Here is a 15,251-nt window from a genome sequence, read left to right as displayed (position 1 = left end):
ATTTTAATATAATTATTGCCAAACACCACCCTGGGGCCCAGGGCAGGGTAAAGACAGGCTCTGAGGTTAAGGAACTCCTAAGTACCTTACTAAATTCTGAATGGGAAACCCAAGCCTCACAATTTAAAATTAGTTTATGCCTTTTCTAATTTCCCTCCAATGGAAGAAAAAAAAAGTGAATTTTTGGTCTGTGAAAGTAAAGTTTAGAGTCAGACAACGGTGGCTCACGCCTGTAATCCTAGCTACTCAGGAGGCTGAGATCTGAGGATCGAGATTCAAAGCCAGCCTGGGCAGGAAAGTCCGTGAGACTCTGATCTCCAATAAACCACTAGAAATCTGGAAGTGGCGCCTTAGCTCAAGTAGTAGTGCGCTTGCCTTGAGCTGAAGAGCACAGGGACAGCACCCAGGCCAAGTTCAAGCCCCATGACTGACAAAAAAAAAAAAAAAAAGAAAAGAAAGTAAAGTTTAGGCTGAGTGTGATGATGCATGTCTGTAATCTCAGCTACTCAGGAAATAAAGAGGGGAACAATGGTTTGAGAATAGTCTGAACATTTCTTAGCAAGACCCTATCATAAAAAAAAACCCCAAAAAGCTAATTGTTGATATACACCTATAGTCCCAGCTACATGGGAAATGGAGTTAGGATAATCGAGGTTTAAGGGCATTCTGGGCAAAAATATTAGAGCCTACATGGAAAACAAAAACTAAAGCTAAAAGGGCTGAGATGTAGCTCAAGTGGTAGAGCACTTCCTTAGCAACTGTGAAAATCTGAATTCAAACCTAGTAATGCTATAAAAGGGTAAAGTCTTAAAAATAAAATACACATATTTTAGTATGTAGTATTTGAAATAACAATTCCAACTATTTAAAGAAAAGATTATTTAAGTATATCATTGGAAGACAGAGTAGACTTTCAGTTCATACCTCAGTACTGCTGCAATCAAGTGAAAATATGTGATTGTATTGATTCTATTTTTTTAGGAAAAAGCATGCAGGGTCACACAAATGGAAGAAAGCATCATTAAAAATAGTAAAAAAGAAAACAAAAGAGCAATGAATAATCATTGTTGGGAGCTGGTGGCTAACATCTGTAATCCTAGCTACTCAGGAGGCTGATATCTGAGGCTCTCAGTTCAAAGCCAACTCGGGCAGGAGAGTCCATAAGACATTTTTTTTTTTTTGGGTCCGGTCATGGGGTCTGAACTCTGGTCCTGGGCGCTGTCCCTCAGCTCTTCAGCTCAAGGCTAGCGCTCTACCACTTGAGTTACAGTGCCACTTCCGGCTTTTTTCTTTTTGCTTATGGGGTGCTGAGGAATCGAACCCAGGGCCTCATACATACAAGGCAAGTGCTCTACCACTGAGCCACCTTCCCAGCCCCCCATAAGACTTTTATCTCCAATTAACTACTAAAAAAGCCAGAAGTGGAGTTGTGGCTCAAGTAGTAGCCTTCAGCAGAAGAGCTCAGGGACCATGCCCAGATCCTAAGTTCAAGTCCCAGGACCAGCATAAAAATAAATTTAAAGTGGGGGGTGGGGGGGTATGATTGGGTGGGAGGGAGGGGAGAGGCTGGGAAGGGAGGTGAAGGGTAAACAAAGGAGGAGGCTGCAATGCTTGGTAAGAAATGTATGCATTATCCTGCCCATGTAATTGTAACCCCTCTGTACAGTATGTTCTCAAATAAAATAAAATTAAATTAAAAAAAAATAATAAATTTAAAAAATTAAAAAGAATAAGAAATAATCATTACTACTAGATTTATCTTTCTGCATTAAAACTTCCAACAACCCATAGATTATCAACAAGAACAAAACTATATAATTGATACCATGTGGTCTAGCTGAGACACAAACATCTATCTTCATAGTTTATTTCCCTAATTTTCAAAGAATAACATAGAATGTCATTTCTAAAGAATGACATGATAATATACCTGATATGGCATCCAGGATCTTCGTTTTTGAATAGGCGTTACGGCCATGGGATATGAACCACTATAAACACCTGAAACTTCCATTGCATCAAAAGAAGTAATGCTCATCTTGGATGGTTCTGAGTTATTCGATGCATTAATATGACTGTTAAAACTTCGAAAAGCGACAGCATTTCTCTTAGAGAGAGTTAATGTTTTCAACACCTCTGAAGAAGGAGCTAACATTTTTTGGTTACTGTCTTGGACAGCAGAGTTCTCAACATCTTTTGGAAAGTTCTTTTCTTGACAGTTTGGTGATACAATAAGATCTTCAATATTTGATTCTTCAAAAGAGGACTCTTTGATGCTTTTATCTGGATCTAAGGACTGCCTTTCTAATGAACTTTCCATCATAGAAATCCCAGGAAAAGATGAATCTGAGTCCATACATATACTTTTAGGAGCTCTATCATCATCAGAACATAGAGAAGTAGAAATTAGGTGGTCCTTCTGATTCATCTTTTCACAATCTTCATCTAGTTCACACATGAGATTTTTTGCTATCATTGGAATACATAATTTTTCTGGTGTTTGTTGCCTATCAGTAAAAAAATCGACAATGTTCTCCTTATTGGCATAATCATTTTGCTGACTTCTATACAGTGAGAGCTTAAGATTCTGGACTTCAGTTGTTAAGCTTGTACTTTGATCTGTATAGCAATCTGTCATTTCACTATTATGCTTATATTCTACACAATTTTTTTTATTCTGCATGATTTCCTGACAAGGACTAGAGTCAATCAACTGAAAACTTCTTTTTAAATTTCTTTTCCCAAGGGGCTCTTCAGACATACCACTAGAATCCACAGCCCACTGATTTGAGTGGTAGAAGCCAGACTCTTCTTTGTCACTGGTCATGTTTACACTATTAATGTCCAGTTCTCTTGCTGCCCAAGAAGCTTCCCCAGAGAAGCATTTTTTAGCAAGTTTTACATAAGAGTTTCCAGTGGCAGGATTAACACTGCTGTTATGAATGGGAGAAAGGACTAATTCAAGTTCCTTTTTATGAAAACTTTTGGTCTCGATGGCATCTGTGGATTTCATACATAACTTTTCAACTGTATTCCAACTCATTGCAGAGCCCAATGCCTTGTCACTTTCCTGAGAGGGAGAAAATGCATTTTTTAGTTGCATAAAGCTGATCTTCTTTAACCTTCTAGTCTATAATATAGCACCTATGTGGGACAAATAACTCCATAACCTACTATGCTTCATATGGAGTGAAAGAACAATGATAATAGAGAATTAGAATAAATTACTGCATAAACTTAATACCATTACTTTAAATGAAACATTGGTCAAAATTTAAGTCTATTATCCTCTAACATTTATTTTGATACTGTACTACATGCTGTTAAGCGGAACAAATTAACAGGTAAATTTGGAGATAAGGCTACATTATCTGTTTGGGAGCCCTTTTTTTGTACTGCAACTCCATTGGGCTTAAGATCTAATCACTGAAAAATCAGAAACCAAAAATAGTTACAATAAACTTGTATTACTTTACATTAGCAATAATACCAAAAACAGTAGGAATTAAAAACCATTGCCAATAAGTAAACTGATGATGCACTGGTAACAAAATACTTTCCCTAAAAATTGTCTGAATTCCAACTCTTCCTGGTTACTCATCAGAATTTTGTAAATAATTTTGCAATTTGGTGCATGGTGGCCATGATTTTTATGAGAACATTCAGTTAGTACTGTGAATCTTCAGCACTAATAGTCCCTATTTTCAATGTATAAATATGAAATAATAACTGTCACTAATTTATTTAGTAAGAAAAAGGAGAGCTTAGTCACAAGCCTGAAAAAAAATTCCTGAATTAATTAACCATTTTCCAAGCATAAAATGATGAATTTGAGGACTAGTACCAGGATATCACCTGGTCCCTGTGGTTCACTAGACTCCTGTGATATAAGTTATGAAGTGCTACAATAATTTCATCAATCTTTTCTTCCAAATGTGAAATGGAAGAAGGTAAAGCTGTATGTAGTTTGAAATAATATATGATATGCTATGCTTTTTAGAATATAAGGGATGAAATACTATGAACGGAAGTTTATAATCTATCTTACAGCATATGTTTTTTTTTTTTTTTGGGTCCGGTCCTGGGGCCTGAACTCTGGGCCTGGGCGCTGTCCCTCAGCTCTTCAGCTCAAGGCTAGTGCTCTACCACTTGAGCAACAGCGCCACTTCCTGCTTTTTTCTTATGTGGTGTTGAGGAATCGAACCTAGGGCCTCATGCATGCAAGGCAAGTGCTCTACCACTGAGCCACCTTCCCAGCCCATCTTACAGCATATGTTATTCATATCATAGCTTAAAAAGGGAGAAAAAGGATTTAGAAGCACTACTTTATCTAGGGGTTTTTTTTGTTTTGTTGTTTGGTCAGTTGTGGGGCTTGAACTCTAGGCCTGGTCGCTGTCCCTCAGCTCTTCAGCTCAAGGCTAGTAATCTACCACTTGAGCCATAGTGCCACTCCCGGTTTTCTGGAGATAAGAGTCTCATGGTCTTTCCTACCTGGGCTAGACTACCGGGGCTAGCTTTGAACCATGATCCTCAGATTTCGGCCTCCTTAATAGCTAGGATTACAGGCATGAGGCACTAGCACCTGGCTCTTATCTAGTTTATCTAAAGTTAATTTGCCCTTACAGAAACAAATATTCAACAGTAATGAAGAAACCAGAGTGCAGAGAATAAGAAGAAACTATAATCCAAGTTAATCAAATGGAAGGTTTATTCTAACAAGAATGTTTAGCTAGAAGAGCTGAGGGACAGCGCCCAGGCCCAGAGTTCAGGCCCCCACCCCCCAAAAAGAAAAATGTTTAGCTGGGTGCTGGTGGCTCATGCCTGTAATCCTAGCCACTCAAGAGGCTGAGATCTGAGGATCAAAGTTCAAAGCCAGCCTGGGTAGGAAAGTCTGTGAGAGGGCTGGGAAGGTGGCTCAGTGGTAGAGCGTTTGCCTTGCATGTATGAGGCCCTGGGTTCGATTCCTCAGCACCACATAAGCAAAACAGAAAAAAAAAGCCAGAAGTGGTGCTGTGGCTCCAGTGGTAGAGCGCTAGCCTTGAGCTGAAGACCTGAGGGACAGCGCCCAGGCCCAGAGTTCAGGCCCCACGACCGGACCCCAAAAAAAAAGAAAAAGAAAAAAAGTCTGTGAGACTCTTATCTCCAATAAACCACTAGAAAACCAGAAGTGGCCCTGTGGCTCATTTTGAGCTGAAGAGTGCAGGGACAGCGCTCAAGCCCCACGACGAACCCCCTCCCCCCAAAAAAAGTTTTATCAACGTCCAATGAAGGAGACAATATAATTTTACATTTTAGTTTGTATCATCTTTTATAACTATTAGCTTTGATAACTTCAATAATAAAAGGCAAAAATAAAAATAATGTATAAATTAAATTACTTATAAATAAATCCATTCATTTTGAAGTACCCAACCTTACTATTCTTTGGTCTAAAAGTTAATTGTGAAGATTTGTCATTTCATTAAGTAAAGAATTAGTGGGAACCAATATAGAAGAAGGTAGTAGTTTTAAAATAATATATAAAAAACACACAAAATATTTCAACAAGGTAAGGTCTATATCATGGTAGGGAATTAAAAGGAAACCTAGACGTCTAGAGGCCAAAAACATTTACTATCAATTTGCTATAATTACTTAATCATAATAATGAAAAATGAAATACTTCAACAAGATATCCAGGAAAATAAATGATTTCTGATAAATCTCGACTATCATTCATGAAACTATTATAGAATTTGCATAAAAAGGCATGATATTTCTATCATTAACTTGAAAAGCATATTGGTTTGGGGTTAAAATAATTGCCTTCTAACCTGGCTGTCATTTTCCCACTTGGGACTGCTGTGACATTCTGATTCCACACTGGACACAAAGGTGTGGGACTGGCTACTGGCACTAGATGTCCCCAGCCTTTTCCTAGACTGGAGCAGATTAGAAGTTAAACATTTCACAGGCACTCCTGGGTTGGAAGTAAGTGTTTCAAGACCTGTAGGAAAGCAAATATTGAATCATGTTAAAGCTTTCTTAATTCCTTACACAATATGTACAACATATCAGAATGATTGCTTTCTAAACAAGGTCTGACCATTCGGACAGTTGCAAGTGTTTCTAGAATTATTTTCATTATGTTTAGATTCATAAATTGTTACAAATATAAGTACTGCTGTGAATATTATAAAAAAAATCCTTTAAATTTAAAAGTAAAAATCAGGATAAGGGAATTAATTTACAATTAAAAGGAAATCAACTATGAATTATTTATGAACCAACTTGAAGCTATTCTTTTTATTTATTTATTCATTTTTTATTTATTTATTTTTTTGCCAGTCATGGGGTCTGAACTCTGGGCTTGGGCACTGTCCCTAAGCTCTTCAGCTCAAGGCTAGCGCTCAACCACTTGAGCCACAGCACCACTTCTGGCCTTTTCTGCTTATGTGGTGCTGAGGAATCAAACCCAGGGCCTCATGCATGCAAGGCAAGCACTCTACCACTGAGCCACCTTCCCTGTCTAAAGCTATTCTTGATGAAAGACATTACTGATGTACCATATACAAGATATTATGTAAGGTTAAAATGATACAAAATTTATTCAGCTCAACTGGTAATCTAAAACTATAGCTTTACTAGAAGCTTGTATTTATGCTCCCAAAGTACTACAAACTGTAGACAGAAGACATTTCCTTTCTTTTAGGGGCAGTGTTGGAGATTGAACCCGCAGCTTTGTACATGAAAGGCAAATACTCTACTAATATGCTACATGCCTATCCCTGTATAAAGAATTTTCTCACTTTGACTGGATAAAACAAATGGTAATGGTAAATTAGGTATCAATGCAGTACTATAAAGCAGCACTATTTATATGACACTTGCACCTTTATCATAAAAATAATACTAAAAATAGCCATTCCTTAATCTGTAATTGGACAAAAGATAATTGAGCTTTTAGTAAAGACAATTGTATATAAATTCTTTTTGTTCTTTTGTTTTTGTTTTGGGGCTTGGAATTTAACCTAGGGTATGTCATTTTTCTATGCACCCAGATGACCACCACAGTGCCTTGTACCTAGCTCGTTCTAATAAGACTAAGCAAAACTAAAGCAGAAAAAGGCTATAAGCGATATATGCATAGTTTGTATATCAACAGTTTTCTGTTTATCAAAGCTATAGGTATCTTTTTCAGGAATTTATTTTGTTTGGACATAGGGTCTTGCTACATAACCCAGACTCACAATCCTCCTGCCTCAGCCTCCCTAGTGCCAGATGGTAGGTACCACTATGTTTCAGCTTTTGGCATATAATTTTTTTTTTTTTTTGGCGAGTCGGGGTACCTGAACTATGGGTCTGGGCGGTGTCCCCCAGCTCTTCAGCTCAGGCTAGCACTCTTATCACTTGAGCTACAGCGCAACTTCCAGCTTTTTCTGCTTATGTGGTGCTGATGAATTGAACCTAGGACCTCATGCATGCGAGGCAAGCACTCTACCACTGAGCCACTTTCCCAGCCCTAGCATATAATTTTTTTTTTTGGGTCCAGTTGTGGGGCCTGAACTCTGGGCCTGGGCGCTGTCCCTCAGCTCTTCAGCTCAAGGCTAGCGCTCTTCCACTTGAGTCACAGCGCCACTTCCGGCTTTTTTCTTTTTTGCTTATGTGGTGCTGAGGAATCGAACCCAGGGCCTCAGGCATGCAAGGCAAGCGCTCTACCACTGAGCCACCTTCCCAGCCCAAAAGTATACATATGGTTTTTTTTTTTGATTTTTTTTTTGTCGGTCGTGGGGCTTGAACTCTGGGCCTGGACGCTGTCCCTCAGCTCTTCAGCTCAAGGCGAGCGCTCTACCACTTGAGCTACAGCGCCACTTCCCCTAGCATATAATTTTGATATAAGAAATAAGACTACAGCTGGGCGCTCGTGGCTCACGCCTATAATCCTAGCTACTCAGGAGGCTGAGATCTGAGGATCGCAATTCAAAGCCAGCCCGGGCAGGAAAGTCCCTGAAACTCTTATCTCCAATAAACCACTAGAAAACTGGAAGTGGCGCTGTAGCTCAAGTGGGAGAGTGCTAGCCTTGAGCTCAGGCCCAGAGTTCAAGATCCACAACTGACAAAAAAAAAAAAGAAAGAAAAAAAGAAGTAAGACTACATTTGGAGAAAAAGCTCAGTGGATAATTAGATTTGTAATCAAGTCTTAGCTTATCCAATTATTAGGGTGCAACTAGATATTTTCAAGTATTGGAGTTTTCTCACTTGTTAATTCTATATATGTCCTAAATACATATAACTTTCTTGAGGTCCAAAATCAAAATAAGGCAAGGTCTATGAGAACAACTTACATTGACCATTCAAGGCATTAAGTATATTCCTAAGAAGAGGAACACGGTTTCATAGAACTAAACTGTCCACTGTCACTAAGTTACAAAGTGTGAAGTGCTACATAAATTCAAATTATCTCTCTCATCTTCCTCCTCACTAACTGGTCTTTTATCAAACACACACACACACACACACACACACACACACACACACACACACACACACACACACACCTTTGAGGGTTGGCATGATAGCTCATGCCTGTACACACACACACACACACACACACACACACACACCTTTGAGGGTTGGCATGATAGCTCATGCCTGTAATCCCAGGACAGGAAGATCACAAGTTCAAAATCAGTTTGGGTGATATGGCAAGACTATAAAAAAAATGCCAAATCAAACTGAACCAATCAAATGAAAACAAAAAAAAAAAATTGAGTTTTAAAATTTAAATGACCGTGTAAACTTTTGGAAATCAATTTATAAAGATGTATGTTTTCCATAGACCAAAAATAGTGAAATTTTCCCCAATGATCATTACAATATTATAGGTATTTGGAGGAATATATCATTAGCAATATATTTTATTCTACAGCTTAAAAACCTGCCACAATCTCTATAAGAAATGGCAGGATCAACTTTTTGGGCTGGGACCTGAGTTGTGGCAATATGGCCAAACGCACCAAGAAGGTCGGCATTGTCGGTAAATATAGCACCTGCTGTGGTGCTTCACTCTGGAAGATGGTGAAAAAATCTGAAATCAGCCAGCACACCAACTACACCTGCTCCTTCTGTAGTAAGACTAATATGAAGAGGCAAGCAGTGGATATCTGGCACTGTGGTTCCTGCATGAAAACATTGGCTGGTGATGCCTGGACTTACACCACCACTTCTGCCATCACAGTCAAATCTGCCATTAGAAGACTGAAGGAATTAAAAGACCAGTAAAAGCTCTACCATCTGAGATATTCCTACCCTACAATAACTGGGTTAATTTATTAAAAATAAAAAAGAAATGGCAGGATCAAACAATTACATTTTTTTTTTGGCGGGGGTTCTGGTTGTGGGGCCTGAACTCTGGGCCTGGGCGCTGTCCCTCAGCTCTTCAGCTCAAGGCTGGTGCTCTACCACTTGAGCCAAAGCGCCACTTCTGGCTTTTTTCTTTTTGCTTATGTGGTGCTGAGGAATCGAACCCAGGGCTTCATGCATGCAAGGCAAGAGCTCTACCAGTGAGCCACCTTCCTAGCCCCAACAATTACACTTTAAAATTATTAAACTGCCAAATGAAATTTAGAATTTTGAGACTTTTTGTTCTTTCAAGTACACAATACAATAAAAATTTTCATTTATACTCACATGAGTTTAGTTCTTTGCTAGAACAAGGAGTAATCTCTTTTTGATCTATAGACATAGGACAAATTAATCCTTGAGAAAGTTCTGATGTTTCAAATTGATGGGCTGTAGCCTCTTGACTTTTTTCTGTACTTGGTGTGAACTATTGAAAGTGAAAGTTTAAAACAAATATGAGATTTAAGAAAAGTATCATCCAAAATAGATAGTAACACCATCTAAGTAGAGAGGTCTCATACTTGATATTTTAATCTAGATCTTTTTTAAAATAAAAAGATAAAAATACTTTAAATGAAAGATTAAAACCCTTTTTTAATTAGAAAAATAAAATTTATTTTTTAAATAAAATCTAGATATTATTTAAATTTAGATTTTTTTTTTTTGCCATTTTAAAGGAGACTTTTTTTTTTTGTCGGTCGTGGGGCTGGAACTCTGGGCCTGGGCCATGTGCCTGAGCTCTTCAGCTCAAAGCAAGCACTCTACCACTTCAGCCAAAGTGCCACTTCCAATTTTGGGGTGTTTTATTGGAGATGAGAGTCTCATAGACTTTCCTGCCTAGGCAGGCTTTGAACTGCAGTCCTCAGATCTCAGCCTCCTGAGTAGCTAGGATTATAGCATGAGCCACCGGCGCCCAGTGAAACGTTAAATTTTAAGTGGTGATCATTATATGGTATGTTACATGAGTTTTTTCTCATCAAGTACTTACAAATCCCAAAGAACTGATGAGAGATAACACTTGTCCTGGGGTTCTTGAATAATCTTGTTTAGGTTTAGCCATTGATGGTGTTGTAAGGATATCCATCATATTGATATCTATGCACAAAAACCAAAGTACATGAATTACTTTAAAACCTTCCATTGTCCCCAGAGAACTGCAGCTCAAGTGGTAGAGCACTCGTCTTGAGCACAAAAACTCATCGACAGTGCCCAGGACCTGAGTTTAAGCCTAGGGATCAGCACGCATGCACACGTGCACATTCTCACGCACATGTGTATGCGTACACACATACACACACACACTTCTGAAAACCTATGATTGTTATTGACCAAGTCAATGATCACATGTTTTGAATTTTCCCCTTTTTCTGCACTATTAACCGTATCTACAAAACTGGTAGTTTTTATGCAGTATAAATATGCGCAGTATAAATATGCCATAGTATAAATATGACCACCTAATCAAACAGCTAGAATCATTAAAAGGTCTGATAGAACACAATATTTCTCTGGAATAGATAGGTAAAATGATACATAATCCTATTATCTTCTTAGGACACTCAATTACTAAAAGTGATCTTTAGCTAACTAGCAAAAGGTATTTTTTGTAAATCAGTTTTCTGAAAAGGAGGAAGAAATTAGTATAATCAGGGGAAGTTCATATTAACCTACATGACAAGACAAAAATTGACCCATGTTACTAGAATATTTTAAGGTATAATATTTCAAAATAATTTGACACTGGTATACAATAATATACTATTTTATTTAGATATAAAAAATGGCAAGAGGGGCTGAGAAGGTGGCTCAGTGGTAGAGCACTTGCCTTGCATGCCAGAGGCCCTGGGTTCGATTCCTCAGCACCACATAAGCAAAAAGAAAAAAGCCAGAAGTGGCGCTTTGGCTCAAGTGGTAGAGCACTAGCCTTGAGCTGAAGAGCTGAGGGACAGCGCCCAGGACCAGAGTTCAGGCCCCACTACCGGACCTAAAAAAACAAAAAAAAAGGCAAGAAAGACCTAATGTTCTGCATGTGATATAGGACTTTTGAAAAGTATACTTAAAGTTGGAACCTAAAACAAATTTCATTTGTGTCTCATGATAAAGTAATAATAATTTTACAAATAATTTTATAGATAAAACTAAGAAAATTAGACCATTCTTTCATATAAATGACATTAATTCACCAAGAACATCATTTTAATGCAGTTTTCCAAGCCAGGTACCAATGGCTTACTCTCATTATCCAATCTACTCAGGAGGCTGAGATATGAGGATGTGGTTCAAAGCCTGCCTGAGCAGAAAGTCCATGAGATTCTTATCTCCAACTAATCATTAAAAAAGCCTTAAGTGGAGTTATGACTAATACAGTAGTGAGTGTTAGCCTTGCATGCAAACTCAAGGAAAGGAAGGAAGGAAGGAAGGAAGGAAAGAAGAAAGGAAGGAAGGAAGGAAGGAAGGAGGGAGGGAGGGAGGGAAGGAGAGAGGCAGGGACGAGGAAGGAAAGAAAGAAAGGAAGAAAGAAAGAAAGAAAGAAAGAAAGAAAGAAAGGAAAGAAGGAGGGAGGGAGAGAAAGAAAGGAAAGAGAGAAAGGAAGGAGAGAAAAAGAGAGAAAGAAAGAGAAAGAAAGAAAGAAAGAAAGGAAGGAAGGAAGGAAGGAAGGAAGAAAAGGGTTTCCAATAGTTTATCTGGAATTATAGAACTTAGACTATTTCACAAGTTTAAAATGTTTAGATTTTAGAAAGTTTATGTGGTAAGCATACTATAATATAGTGGGTCATGCCTGTAATCCTAGCAACTCAGGAAGCTGAGCTCTTAAGATCATGGTTTAAAGCCAGCCCTGGGAGAAAAGTCCTTGTAAGACTCTTATCTCCAATTAGCCACTCAAAAACCAGAAGTGGTGCTGTGGATCAAGGTGGTAAAGCACTAGTCTAGTAAAAAGAGCTCAGGGACAGTGCCCAGGCACTGAGGTTAAGCCCCACAACCACCACCAACAAAAAAGTATTGGCAGATTTTTCTTTTCCTGGTCCTCGGGAGTTGAACTCAGTTTGGGTGCTGTCCCCAGCTGGGCCTCTTTGGGCTCAAGGCTAGTGCTCTACCACTTGAGCCACAGGAACACTTCTGGCTTTTCTGAGTAGTTTATTAGAGATAAATGTCTCCTGAGGACTTTTCTGCCTGGGTTGGCTTCAACCCACAATCCTCAGACCTTAGCCACCTGAGTAGCTAGGATTATAGGTGAGAGCCACCCCATCAGCACCTGGCATGGCAGATTTTTTTTTTCCTGTGAGTCATAGGGGCTGAACTCTGAGCCTGGGCACTGTCCCTCAGCTCTTCAGCCCAAGGCTAGTGCCCTACCACTTGAGCTATAGCGCCACTTCCAGTTTTCTGGTGGTTTATTGGAGATAGGAGTCTCGCGGTCTTTCCTGCCCGGGCTGGCTTTGAACCGTGATCCTCAGATCTCAGCCTCCTAAGTAGCTAGGATTACAGGCGTGAGCCACCAGCGCCCGGCTCCATGGCAGATTTTCTTGAGCAATCATTTAACTAATTTATAATCCCTCAAGAAAAACTTCAGTATGTATTTTTTGAATCTCATTTACTAGATCAGTATACCTTTTTGATATACTTAATAGTGTATAACTGTTCATTTATTCTTTTTGGCATATTTCTTAAATGAACTTATTCTCATTTGTGAACGTGTGTGAATTATGTGTTCCCTTTCTTTGACTCTTTGTTTTCTAAGGTGTTGATAGTATATATATATGAATTCATTTTTATCTATTAACTCTATCATATTGTAGTTATTTTGCTTATGCTTAATTATTAAGAACAAATTTCAGTAGGGATAAAAGTCAGGAAAACAGGAGGTGTGAGATTCATGTTGAATATATGTTTTAAAGACCAAAAACTAATGATTCTCATTTCTCTTTTTGTTATTTTTGGTGCTGGAGATAGAACGCAGGACTTTATGCATGCTAAACCCACATGCTACCCTTTACAGCTAAAACTCCTTCCACCATGTTTCTTGTTTATCAGAGAATGCCAACCCCCCCATCATTACATATTTCTAGTATCTTTTGAGATAAATAATCACCACATTTTAAAAGAAAATTGTCTACTGTTTTCCTTACCTCTATTCAAAGTGACTTTGGAGAGGCCAAAATCTGTCAGCTTAATATGACCCTCATTGGAAATAAGCATATTGTCTGGTTTCAAATCCCTACAAAAGGTAAATCAGAGGTAAGTAAAATAAGAGCTAGTTTCGATGTGAGAAGGTGTGTATGTGTAGAGGTGGGGACAGAGAGAAAGAAATAGTTCTTTAAGAGAGACAAATGAACCATAACTTATTTATAAAAACCCATTGTTAGCTATGAAAAGTGCCAAAAAACCCTCTCAAAGCAAAACATTATTTGTATAGAAGGATGTACAAAAAAGTTAAATGATTTAATACTATATTATCTTTTGCATTATGTTTTAGCACTTCAATTAAAGTAAGTAAACATCAATAGGAAAAAAAATTAGTCTCAAGCCAGTTTAAAATTACTTATCTGTAAAAGAAGATCTAATTAAACTTTAACAGGTAAGAGCCACTTACCCTTTCCTTACATAAAGGGAAAGAGTATATATCAGCTAGGACGATGATGGCAGAGTAGATAGTATATTTCATATTATATTTTAATAAACTATATAATATTTATTTATTTCATATTATGGCATTTTATTGTAGAGATTAACTTCATATTATAATGCATATTCATGTTCAAAGCAACACATTTTAAAAATACTGGAAGGCTGGGTGCTGGAGACTCACAGCTGTAAACATAGCCACTCAGGAGGCTGAGATCTGAGGATCCAAGTTCAAAGCTAGCTGAAGCAGCCAAGTTTGTTAAACTCTTTAATTAACCAGCAAAACACAAAGTAGAGCTGTGGCTCAAGTGCTACAGCACCAACATTGAGTAGGGAATATAAAGGCAAATAAGAGTGAGAGGCTCTGAGTTAAAGCCCTAGAACCAGCACAATACATACATTCATATATATTTACATGCACAAGAATTATCAAAATTTTTCAACTCACATAAGCTACTACCAAATTTTAGATAACCTGGAAGTAGATAAGTATGTATTACAATTCATTGGGAGTCAAAGAATTAAGACATATATTTGATTAAGAGCATTTTTAAGTGATAACTTGGAGAAAAGCCAGGCTTTACCTGTGGATAATTCCATGTCTGTGTAGGTAATCTAGAGCTAGTGCTACTTCAGAAATATATTTCACAGCCATCTCTTCATCAAAATAACCATATATATGTAGGAGAGACTTGACATCTCCGCCAATAAGATATTCCATTACCTATCAAAAAGGAATTTAATATTGTTAAATAAAATTATCAATACCTTAAAATGTAGTCATTAAAATGTAACATTAGTTACATATTTTTAGCATAACAAATAATTTATTTTTCCTTCTTATGATTAAATTGATGGCCTTTTTTTGGGGGGTCGGGGGCTTGAATGCTGGGCTTGGGCGCTGTCCCTCAGGTCAAGGCCAATGCTCTACCGCTTGAGCCTCAGTGCCACTTCCCGTTTTCTAGTGGCTTATTGGTGATGAGATTCTCATAGTCTTTCCTGCCTGGACTGGCTTTGAACCGCGATCCTTAGATCTCAGGCTCCTGAGTACCTAGCATTACAGGCATGAGCCACCAACGCAGGTTAATTGATGGAATTCTATGATGACATCTAAAAGGATGTTACCATTAAGAGAAAAAAATAGGTAAAATTATAGTATATACACTACGATCACATTTTACCATTCATTTTAAATTTTGTTTGTTTCTTTTCGTCGGTTGTGGAGCTTGAAGCTGTCCAGAGGGCTTGGG

At 38.1% G+C, this 15,251-nt stretch overlaps 2 protein-coding genes across 4 annotated transcripts in view; one reads left to right on the top strand and one right to left on the bottom strand.

Annotated features, from left to right (window-relative positions):
• Window positions 1-15,251, bottom strand: part of Mastl (microtubule associated serine/threonine kinase like) — a 42,736-nt gene that overhangs the window by 19,564 nt on the left and 7,921 nt on the right. For all 3 annotated transcript variants that reach the window (XM_042686063.1, XM_042686065.1, XM_042686064.1), the window contains exons 3-8: window positions 14,586-14,725; window positions 13,506-13,594; window positions 10,370-10,476; window positions 9,670-9,808; window positions 5,814-5,986; window positions 1,931-3,070 (exon numbers count right to left, since the gene is read on the bottom strand). In XM_042686063.1, the coding sequence (XP_042541997.1) occupies window positions 1,931-3,070; window positions 5,814-5,986; window positions 9,670-9,808; window positions 10,370-10,476; window positions 13,506-13,594; window positions 14,586-14,725 (1,788 nt within the window). The remainder of the gene's footprint in view (window positions 1-1,930; window positions 3,071-5,813; window positions 5,987-9,669; window positions 9,809-10,369; window positions 10,477-13,505; window positions 13,595-14,585; window positions 14,726-15,251) is intronic.
• Window positions 8,964-9,310, top strand: LOC122113321 (60S ribosomal protein L37a-like). The gene has a single exon (XM_042686324.1). It carries the CDS (start codon window positions 8,983-8,985, stop codon window positions 9,259-9,261), a length of 279 nt encoding a protein of 92 aa, XP_042542258.1. The 5' UTR covers window positions 8,964-8,982; the 3' UTR covers window positions 9,262-9,310.

Source organism: Dipodomys spectabilis, unplaced genomic scaffold, assembly GCF_019054845.1.
Source record: "Dipodomys spectabilis isolate Male_0828 unplaced genomic scaffold, ASM1905484v1 ptg000096l, whole genome shotgun sequence".
Lineage (NCBI taxonomy): Eukaryota > Metazoa > Chordata > Mammalia > Rodentia > Heteromyidae > Dipodomys > Dipodomys spectabilis.
The sequence above is the reverse complement of the archived record's forward strand: the minus strand, read 5'-3'. Positions and strand labels throughout refer to the sequence as shown.

What these genes read in the sequence shown, in the direction of transcription:
- LOC122113321 (XM_042686324.1), top strand. Translation starts at nt 8,983, where the DNA reads ATGGCCAAACGCACCAAGAAGGTCGGCATTGTCGGTAAATATAGCACC.